At 44.5% G+C, this 11,372-nt stretch overlaps 1 protein-coding gene across 1 annotated transcript in view; it reads left to right on the top strand.

The window, feature by feature from the left end:
* The window catches only part of SH3RF1 (SH3 domain containing ring finger 1), a 153,587-nt gene extending 144,561 nt beyond the window's left edge, over positions 1-9,026 (top strand). Inside the window, exon 12 of the mRNA XM_037060403.1 lies at positions 6,615-9,026. Coding sequence (XP_036916298.1) covers positions 6,615-6,783 — 169 coding nt within the window. The 3' untranslated portion in view covers positions 6,784-9,026. The remainder of the gene's footprint in view (positions 1-6,614) is intronic.
* Positions 9,027-11,372: the final 2,346 nt, after the last annotated feature.

Here is an 11,372-nt window from a genome sequence, read left to right as displayed (position 1 = left end):
TTGTGGTATTTGTGTGACTGTTCAGAGTGTGCATTTACTTTGCCCAGACTCTCCCCAGGCACCGGCCCGGGCACTGCTCTCCCGCCCCCATCCTGCTTTCCTTTTCAGTTGCCAGATGCCCTCAGTCTCTGTGGCTCTTACATTCCAGCCCCTTCCTGGAGGGGAGCTCATTTCTAACAGCAGGCTCCTGCTGTTCAGTGCGTCTGACAAAGGAGAACAGACAGGTGATAGTGGTTTGGGGAGCACAGGATGCATCCGACAGGGAACATGGAGACTTTAATGATGGGACAGGCGGGCACGGGCATTCTGGAATTCTCTGGCACATTTCGTATGGTAACCATTTCCATTTTTACAAGTGGGAAGGGAGACTTTGGAGATTTCTGCCCAAGTTTATATTTTTATAATTCACGTGTTCAATGGAATATTAAATGTAGTAGCCAGCCTGACCACCTTTTCACAGTCCCTTTGCCTTCATGCAAGTATGATGATAATATTTATTTAACTTGGAGTCTTCGGTCTGCCTGGCTATAAAAACAGTAGGAAAATGTCTGGAAACAAGTGTTAGGGGACAACATCCTATTATTCACTGGGAATGAAATGTTCTCATTGACAGAAAGCTACCAACTATATCATTTTTGATATTCCAACACTTTCAACACAATAAAAAATACTGCTACAAATGGAGGAACAATTAACTTTCACATCAGTATGATTCAGAAAGCATGGCGGGATCTTAGATTCCTTGAGTCACAATCTAAATATCCACAACTCCTGCCCTGGGAAAATGCAGAGTGCCTGGGGTTCTTTTGGTAGCATTTTGACTGGTAGAATTTCATCAGACTATGTTTCAGTACAGAGTATCAGCACAGTATGAGATAAGATTCATCTGCAGATTATAATGGAGCTAACATAAAATTTCTCCTCAAACCATGGTCCTGCCTCGTAAATCTGAAGTGAAAGAGTGTGTCGAGGGCAGCCAGCTCTGTCAGCGGAAAGAAGCCTGCTCCGGACGGAAAGACTTAAGACTGTCTCACAATAGGGAAGGATGAACCTGGCGGCATGCTGACAGGTTTTGGTGTCCGAGAGAGGATTCTCTGGGGAACAGAAGTGTTCTTCTGTCTTTGTCGGAGAGACTGAAGAAAACAAGCAAGAAATGACACTGTGCCCTAGAGGCAGCAAGTGTGTAATTGATGGCAGCAAACATAACAGAGCAGATATTTTAGGCTCTGTTTTAGAGGGACTGAGGAAAAATTATCGGGAAATTGCAAAAGAAGGTAGAAATAAAATATTTCACCTGCCTGGTGTCGCTCAGTGGATTGAGCGTGGGCCTTGAAACCACACGATCGCGGTTCGATTCCCAGTCAGGGCACATGCCTGAGTTGCAGGCCAGTTCCCAGCAGGGGACACACCAGAGGCAACCACACATTGATATTTCTCTCCCTCTCTCCTTCCCTTCCCTTCTAAAGATAGATAGATAGATAGATAGATAGATAGATAGATAGATAGATAAATAAGGATTCTGTTTAAAAAATATTTCAGAAGGGATGGCAAATAAAAGAAGGTATATAGGACAGCTTGTTTTAAGTCTTCTACTAAAAATTATACAAGTAAAGGGCTGAAGTAGATGCAGCCAGTCATCTCCATGCATATGTCAAAGTTTAGGGGTTAAACTGATCACCGTATACCTGGAAGCCCATCTCCTACCTTAGAAAAGAACCTGTGGTTTCTGATCAGGGATTAAGCTAGAACACTTGGAACCATACAAGTTGGACAGAGATTAAGAATCTCTACGCAATTTATAGAAAGGTAGTCAGCTTAACCAGCATGGGTCAGTGACAGTGAACCCACTGGGTGAAGCAGTGGAGATGATTTACTTGGACGTCCAGCAGACTACAAAGACAGCTAGTACGGTTTTGCCAGTAAAGTACTTAACTGGCTATTAGATTGTTGTAGCGACTAACAGAAAGCAGTAAATGGTTACCCGCCCAGACCAAAGTGATGGGCAGAATACCTCCCAGAGCCACCAGGGGTCCCATTTGGGCTCTACCAGGGGAGATTAGAAACAAAAAATGTACCAACTACAGAAAATGCAAGAGAGACCAGGAAAATGAAGGAAACAGAAAATGTACACTAATAAAAGATGGCAAGCGCCCGTTTAGCTGGAAGCCAGAACGTCATAGCCCAAACCAAGGAAGGCTGGCGTTGGGAAGTCCGTGGGGCTTCTTTCTGCAGCAAGCTTCCATTTCTCGAATCCCACGCTGCTGTCACCAAGCACTGCTTTAGCGCCCAACAGCCGCAGGAGGCAGAGGCCCATTGAAGGCGGAGTCTGTGAGCCCCGCTGTACACGCCGCACTTGCCTCCCAGGTGCTCTGTGTAAGGGAGCAGGAAGTTACCACTCAGTTTTGGATGTTTTTACTTTTTTTTTTCCTCTCTAGTCTTTCCATTATTTTTATTCCCTCATTCATTCCTTTATTTTTTTAAATTGTGGCAGCATACATGGAAAATGTGGCATTTTTTCAGTTTCAAATGTAGTAACCTTGTGTATATTCACACCGTTGTATAACCACCACCTCTGCCCATCTCTAGAACGTTTTCAGCATCTCAAAGTAAAACTCTGCACCCATTCGACAATAACTCCCCGCCCCTCCCCCGCCCCTCCCCCGGTGCCTGTCAAGCCCCTTTCTGCTTTCTGCCTCCATGAGCCTAACTGTTCTGGGTACACATGCAATTGTGTGATACTCTCCTTTTCTGCGTGGCTTGTTTCACTTAGCATAATGTTTCATGGTCCATCCCTGTGGTAATATTTGTCAGAATTTCATTCTTTTTTTTAAGGAACTTTGTACATTTAAAAAAATAGTTTTATTGTGAAATTGGGCCTTTTCTTTTTGTCGTTCAGCATGCGTGTTGAGAATTATCTTATGTGCTCCGCTAAAGGGTAGGAGGCATGTCAGTGAATTACCGTGATCTCACCCCTCGAGCAGCGTAGAGTCTAGTAAATGAGGCAGGGATGCAGATGGCAGTTGTACCGTGGAGACTGGGCCGGGTGCCATAAAAAATATACACGAGGCCTCTGGGGTCTGGTCAAGCATGAAATTGCTTCCAGCCGTGGAGCTAGAGAAGATTTCACGGGGAGGACTGGAGCGCGGCTTGAGCGTGGATGGGTGAGAGGCAGTCGAAGGCGGTTCCTCCTTCCTGGTGGGAGGAACTGCAAGAGCTCAGGTATGAAGTGGGGGACGTGGAGGTCATATTGGGGAGACGTGTGCAGGTTTAGAGAAGTGTTGGGTACGTTCACAGAGATAACAGTAACTATAGCTGGAAAGAGAGACTGAGGTCAGATCACGTAGGGCCTTACGTACTAGGCTGAGGATTGACCTCATTCACAGGCATTGAGTAGCTGAGCAACAGGCCGTTACAAATAGAGTCTCCAGTTAAGAAAACGGACGTGTTCAGTGTAGTATGGAATGGGGGCCGGGAAAGATCTGAGGCAAGGACAACAGGGAGGTTATTTAATTAGGCAAAAAGGTAACAAGTTTGTCCCCAGATGGTGGTGGCAATGACAATAAAGAGGAATGGGTGGAGTGCAGATTTTGAGGGAGAATCAGCAGGTCCCAGGGAGGTCATCAGAGAGCAGTTCTTTGACTCCTGAGATTCAGAACTTCCCCAAAGCACTCTTCACATCAAGACAGGCACAATCCTAGTGAGGCCGAGGGGCAGCAGCAGGCAGGAAGGGCCCGTACAGCTGGGCTTTACGTCTGTTTATTGGTCTGTAAACATTCTCCTGGGCAAACCCTTTCCATGCCTGAGATAGCTGACCAGTTGTGCCCAGAGTTTGGCTCTAAGGGTTTGTTTTGGGAATCCGTATGCAAACTACCTCACGAGGCTCCAGGCCAGAATTGGGGCTGGAAGAGTTCTCAGTAGAGTCTGTTGCTGCTGCACCTGGTAGTCTTCATACAATCAAGACTGTGTCACAGTTTCCATTATGCACATAGTTTCTCATTCCAGCCCCTAGAGGTTTACAACTTTGCAATGGAAATGGGCTCCCCCTGGGAACTTGGCAGGAAGATTACATGCATAGCCCAGCAGCATTTCTGGTTCAAAAAATTTCTGACAAAATTGGCTTAGTGCATTTCATAAAATGCAAATATTAATCTAATTCACTTCAAGTTTTTCAAGAACTGTTTTTGTTTCATTTCCCCTTGAAGGCAGCTCACAGAGACCAGCGGGAACACATTTCATCAGACATCTACTCTGAGTGATCTGAGTAACTTGTACACTTTTCCCCCCCAGAATTACAGAGCTTTGCTGAAATTTAACTTCCCCCAAATGGCAACTGTTTACATTGCTTTTTACATGGGTTTTTAGGACATTGGAACAGACCGGAGAAATCTCGTCTGGATCCCTTCCTTTAGATAAGTCCAGGATGAAATTATTTGTCTTGCTTTTACGGATGTCAGAAAAGGGATTCCAGGACCATCACTACGCCATTCCAAAGTTCGTCAGATCTCGTTACCAGGCAGTTTGCCTTTGGCTGTGTTCCGAGTCTGTTTCTGGGGCACAGGTGGCTGGCTACTGACTGGCCTGATCTTCACCCCCTTGAAGCACCAGACACCTGCCTGCTTTGGCCGCAGCCATACGATCATAATGGGGTGTGAATTGTGTGAGCATCACACTTATACTCTCACTAAGTACGTGATGATACCTGTTTAACTCACTACAATCCCATTTTACCGATGAAGAAACTGAGTCAAGAGCTGAGATAATTGGCCTAAAGTTCATCTGCTCCACGTGACCTTTAAGGCCATGTCAGAGCCCAGGCCAAGGCTCCTCCTACAATGCCAGGCCTTTGCCCTCATTCCATACTTGATTAAACCCTAAACCTTGTTGTCTATAAATATTCATGTTTGAATTAACTGAATCTTTCTTAGAAATGACAAGCCAGCCTCCTTTTTGTGCTTTTGCCTCAGATCGTAGAAGATAATTTGATCTGTGTGCTCAGACTGTCTCTGGAATTGTTTGGGCAAACACTAGACCTTTGAGAGATGTTTTTTTAATAGAGTTAATAGCCTGGGACTCTTGCTCTGGTCCTTCTTACTGAGAACGGATTCTGATTTTATGGGCTAAAGATTGGTGAAGCAAGCAGTCTTCTGCAAGGACTAGGTTCTGATGGGTTTTATGAATTTGGGGACAGTTCTATAGAATTTCATCTGACTATCGTGTTTTAAACTGTAGCATTATTTACTTACAGTCACGAGTGGATTCTGTAATCTGCTGTGTAACAAATTACCCCCCAAATTTAGTGACTTAAAACAGTAAGCATTTATTATCTCACAGCTTCTGGGGGGTGGGAAATTGGGAGCAGCTTCTCCGGGTGCTTCTGGCGTGGGATGTGCCTTGAGATTGCAGAGTACATGGCAGCCTGAGCGGCAGTCCTCTGAAGGCTTGACTGCGCCGGAGGACTCCCTTCCAAGGGGAGCTCCCTCTCAGCCCTATTGGCCCGTTAGTTGTGGTTTTCGACAGGAGACCTCAGTTACCCACCAGGGGGCTCTCTCCATAATGTGGAATTTTCTCACAGTATGGCAGCTGGTTTTCCCCCAGAGCATACATCCAAGAGAAAGTAAAATAGAAGCCACCTTCCTTCTATGACCTACCCTCAAAAATTGCACCCTGTCATTTTCACAATGTATTATTGATCACACGGTTTATTACTATACATTGTTGGAGAAGGCCACACAGGCGTGTGAATACCAGGGGCAAGGCTCATCGAGACCATCTTGGAGGTTGGGAAAAGCAAGAGAAGAGTAAAGTAGGGCTTCAGTGCTGGGAAAATAAAGAGATAAAGGGATATAGAGCAAGGAAACTAGTCACCTCCCTCAGCGTAGAGAACAGTAAACCAACAAGGCTTCTGGGGTTTCTAAGTGATAATTACACCATCACCCTCTGATGGCTGCGTTGAGAACCAACAGAGAAAGAGACAGTTGTTACACTAATGGAGGTAAGAATGTCAGCTTCCATTTGGATTGAGTTTGTGGCCACAGTCTTCCCCTCCCTGTCTAGACCTTAGGACAGCCTTTCCGGGGTGGGGGCGGGGGGATTTGAGTTTGTAAAGCAGATGGACTCCCTCAGATGTGCTGTCTCGTCTGTGTCAAGCCCCATTGTGAGGGACACAGGGAGGCCGGCTTGCAGACCCACGCGTGGGAGGCAGGGCAGCGCCCCCTGGGCCTGGGGCAGGCGCTCGGCGGGGGCAGAGCCCGCCGGCTGGGCTGCCCTGCCAATCTCCCCAGTCAGGCAAATCCACTCCTTTCTTCTCGGAGAAAGGGGACATTTCTTCCAGGGAAATGGAATAAAACTTTTCTTCGGTGTTATGAATATTTCGAAAGAGACAAGCATAGCATTCAAAAAAGCAGTCTGGGTAGTCCGTACTGGGCTATTTAAGCATATCCAAACTGCTAATACCAAGTCTCTACTTAACAGAGAATAGTTGTATTCAAGCTGTTTTAGAAACATTATAAACAAATATTAAAAACAAACTCATGGTGCTTCCTATTCTGTGTGTATCCACCATTTCTTACCACTGCTCTGAATGGCCTTAACTGAAGTATCTCTTTTTTTTTTAGGCACAGGGTGGTGGTTTCCTATCCTCCTCAGAGTGAGGCCGAACTTGAACTCAAGGAAGGAGATATTGTGTTTGTTCATAAGAAACGGGAGGATGGCTGGTTCAAAGGCACGTTACAACGAAATGGGAAAACCGGCCTTTTCCCAGGAAGCTTTGTGGAAAACATCTGAGGAGGCCAACACCGAGGAGGCCCGAAGCCCTATCACTCAACAAAAGAGCACAACGCAATGTGATGGAAAGAGCACATTCGTGGACTTCCTTCCAGAGGCTCGGCGTGCGGCCCCAGATCCCCCAGCACATTTGGAGCAGCAGGCAGCGCGAAGAAGGCCCGCGCGTGGGTCTGTCACTCTGGACTCTGATGTGTAAGGTGTGCCTTGTACTTTCTGATTTACTATACAGAGGAACCTTTTTTTTTTTTTAAAGAGATATAGCTAAAACGGACAACTGTTTACAAGGCTTAACTAATTTATTTGCTTTTTTAAACTTGAATTTTTCCTGGAATAGATAAACTCTTTGGATTATGATTTTAAGGATTTATTAATTTATGAAATGAGAGCTGAGGAGAAGCTGAATTATCTCCTGTTGAGAGTCTTTGGAGAATGAACCCCTCTTCTCCCTGCACTGGTGTTGGGTTTTTTTGTTTCGTTGGGGTTTTGTTTGTTTGTTTGTTTTTGGCTTTTTTTTTTTAAGACAGAAATGCCAGTTCTCTGATTTGGTCTTCCTCTTCAGGAAACCAAAACATGCCGCTGTATCAATATCAATAACGACCTGGGGTCTGGAGGCAGAAACTTGTGAAAAGAGAAGTTAACCGATTACCTGTCTTTCTGGTTTGGTCAGGAATCACCCCTAAGACCTCGTCCTCAATTTAATTTTGTGGGTTTTTCATTTTCCTGGAATGAAATCAGTGAAAGGAAGAGTAAAGCACAACCCTTGAAGAAAAACGTATTCAGAAATCTATTTAGTTTTATAAGAGAAGCCGCTCAATCCATTGGTTGGGAATTGGAAAATTTGAAGTACGCCGGTCTCAGAATGGCTGTGGAATGTGATTTGCCTGTTTCCCCTTAAGTGATCTGCATGCCCAGGACACAACAAAGCGTTTGTGAGATAGTGGTGGTGAGTGATGCCCTTGTGCTGAAGTCAAAGGCTGTAAGAAACACTGTGAAAAGTTTACATTCACCCATCGTGAGTCTTCCCCCGCCGTGTTGCATGTGTTCCTGGATCCCCACGGCAGTCCCGGCTGTGCATGGTCCGTGTGTTCCACTGCGACTTCCTGTCGGGGTGAGTGCGCCCTCGGAATTGACCAACGCAGGAACTGTAAAATACACAGGACTCCTTTTTCTTCCCCAAAGCCACTACTGACCAGTTGCTCTGAGTGCACTCCCTCCCTCCCTGGCTAAGGTGTCCATCAGCCGTGACACAAAGTCATTACTGAAAGAGTCCTGTATCTGCTCCCCGAGCTGACGGATGTCAAGGGTGAGCCAGGAGGCTGCTCCCATAACTGTTCCCTTGCAGCTCTGGGAGGCTTGCCGCGCGGGACAGTGCCCACACCTTACAATTGTGGCCACATCCAGCTGAGCCTGGCTTTTTATATCCGTTCTTTGATGTTGTTGGCCTCTTCCGCCCATTTTGTTCCCGTGCCACGCAGCCATGGAACTGGGGTGTCCTAAACAACAAAAGGAGGGAAGACAGTCTGGTAGTGAATGAAATAAATCATTGCCACAGTTTTCTCATGAACAAACACACATGAAAACCTTTTCATTCTTACTTTTAAGAATCATAACCAGGAAATAGAAATACAAACTGAAAAGGTTTCTTGCAATAGCAAGAGGTTTCATGGTCTTAAAAAAGATATTATGTGGTTGAAATGAAATCATTCCTAAATTAACCATTTTTTATAAGACACTGTACATTATGTTCCTGTGTGTTGAATTTTTAAAAAATACTTTACTTGGATATTCATGTAATATATAAAGGTTTGGTGAAATGAACTTTAGTTAGAAAAAAAAGCTGACATCAGCTTTCATCTGTGTAAGTTGACACCAATGTGTCATAATATTCTTTATTTTGGGAAATTAGTGTATTTTATAAAAATTTTAAAAAATAAAAAGACTACTACAGGTTAAGATAATTTTTTACCTGTCTTTTCTCCATATTTTAAGCTATGTGATTGGAGTACCTCTGTTAATAGTTTCCTGCTATGAAGTTGGTTAAAATTTCATCTGTTAATAGATCACTTAGATAATAAAATGTATGGGTTTTCTATTGTTTTTTTGGGGGGGAGACAATAGATGGAGATTTTGTAACAAGGGCTTGTTACACATTGATATGGTAATGATAAAATTGCAATTTATCATGTTAATAATTTGAAGACTGGAGAAAAGGTTCAAGATTAAAATTTGATGTTCATCCTTTATATTCTCCTTGTGTCAGTCTTTAACGATGTTTTCTTTTCTTTTTTCCTTTTTTTAACCCGGGGCACAGTTGACTTAGTATCTACTTCATACAAATTCTTTGCATGTACATCAAACAGAAAATGCCTACAATAATCATTTTGGTGGTTGTACTTCATTTTATCCCTCCAGCTAACAAATCTTATTTGGTTAGTTCCCCAAGAAGTTCAAGTCCTCTTAGAAGAGTCTGTGGAGTTTCACCAGGTGTAACCCTCCTGCTCCCCTCTCCCTCTTTACAGCAACTAAATAAAGTAGTCTGGTGATTCCTGGAAGTTTTGTCTTGGCTACGGAAGGGGTGCCAGGCAGACAAGTAGCTGTGGGGTGGCCCATGGGCCTCGGCAAGGCCTGGGGACATGATCTGTGAAGTTTGTCTTCCCTGGAATGATAGCAAGTCTCACGTTTCAAAGGGCCATGTATGTCATTTAAAAATATACATTTTCCACCCTGGCTGGTGTAGCTCAGTGGATTGAGTGCGGGCCTGTGAAGCAAAGGGTCGCTGGTTTGATTCCCAGTCAGGGCACATGCCTGGGTTGCAGGCCAGGTCCCCAGTGGGGGACACAGGAGAGGCAACCGCACATGGATGTTTCTCTCCCACTCTTTCTCCTTCTCTTCCCCTCTCTCTAAAAAAGTATATTAAAATATATGTATTTTTTTTCTGCTTTAACTTTTAGTTGCTATCAAATTGCTTATCAGAATGAAAAGGTCATGAATTCTAAATTGTATCATACCTTTGTCAAGAAACTCTGTAACCACCTGAACAAGTCCATTATCACTTACTTTCCTCTTACTGCTGCCCTGTGTGCCTCCCTGAGTGAAGATGAGGAGCAAAGGAGACAATGTCGCCATTTTTGAAAAATGCTGTTTTAATATGTGGCATTATTTTCATCTCTAGTCTCATATGTTTCATCTCACTCCCTGGGAGTACACGCATATAATGCCTTTTACTGGGTGGAATTGGATTTAGAGGGAACAAATTAAGGTTACACTTCCAAATGCCGTGCATTTAGTTTTCTATTTATAATGAAGAGACTTTTTTTCCTACCTCCGGAAATTCGGGTGAAAATTTCAATCCAGAGTTCTAATCTTTGGAGTTCCAGTTTAGGAAATGTTTTCAGTAGCCCAAGTTGTGTAGCTCATTGTGTGTATGTGAAAGTTTTAGAAGTATATTTTGAATCAATTGGTCTATGTCCTTACCAAGGTCGTATCTTATTGAAATGACTCCTTTCTCAGAAGGAGAATTTGCCAACATACCCGAGTAACTCAGAGGGTATTTACAGAAGAGTTTAGCCAACACTCAAGCTCAGCAAAGGCTTGCCCTTCACTCGCTCCTGGGAGCTCCAGGTAGGAATGGGGTGTTCTGGGAGCTTTTCTTCTTCCTGGTAGTAAATCCCAGAGACAGGGGAGAGCTCTCAGAATGGTAACTAGCCACTAGGAGCCATAGCTGTTTTAAAATACCTTCTTTGTGGCTTACAACGTTTCTTTGTGTTTTTTATTACTAACTTTTTGACTGGGCTGTTTCCATCTCTAAAACATGGCCTTGATCTTACTCAATGCAGATTCCTATTGTACTGTGGTGACCCACATCCCCAGGAACCAGGCTGAAGGGACCTGCAGTTGGCACTGCTCTTTGGGCCATCACCGGTAACGCTATCACTGGGTCCGACCCGGTTAGCCTTAATGCCTCGCCCCCTCAGTAGACCTGTTATGTGGGCAAGCGAGATGGAAATTCGGCGTCCTTGCTGGCACTATGGCCAGAGCCTTTTTCCAGCTCTCTCTGCAGACTCTCAAGCTTCCCTTTCAAGAAACTCTGTTATTTTTTTAATTCGATTATTTTTGAAAGGGGAGTCTTTGAAAGGCCCACTAGTAGCTATCAGTCAGACACAACGCAGGCGGCCGTTAAATCGCAAGACCTAATTCATTGATGGCTCACACAGGCTGATGGTTGACACAAAATTGCCTTTGGATTGTGGTTTACAAGTTTAGGCACTCTGCCTGTATGCATGTGTGAGCACAGGGAGGTAAACCCCATCAATATGTGCTCCTGGACAGTGCTGGCCCATGGAGTGTCTGCTCTGGAAAGTAACAGAAATGTTTTGTATCTGGGCTCTCCATTATGGTGGCCCCTAGCCACGCGCAGCCACTGTGACTAAGGAACAAAATCTCTAATTTGATTTAATTTTAATTAAAATGTAACTGTTGTAAAAGGGTGTAGGCTGGGAGGTCCCAGGGTCCCCCAAAAGGGGGGATTTGTAATGAAGTCCAGAACTTGGGCTACCTGGGAATATAGGATATACCCCCCCCAAGTCTGG

This window comes from Sturnira hondurensis, unplaced genomic scaffold (genome assembly GCF_014824575.4).
Source record: "Sturnira hondurensis isolate 20B ecotype Veracruz unplaced genomic scaffold, ASM1482457v3 Scaffold0011875, whole genome shotgun sequence".
NCBI lineage: Eukaryota > Metazoa > Chordata > Mammalia > Chiroptera > Phyllostomidae > Sturnira > Sturnira hondurensis.
This window is presented reverse-complemented; position numbering and strand designations above follow the sequence as displayed.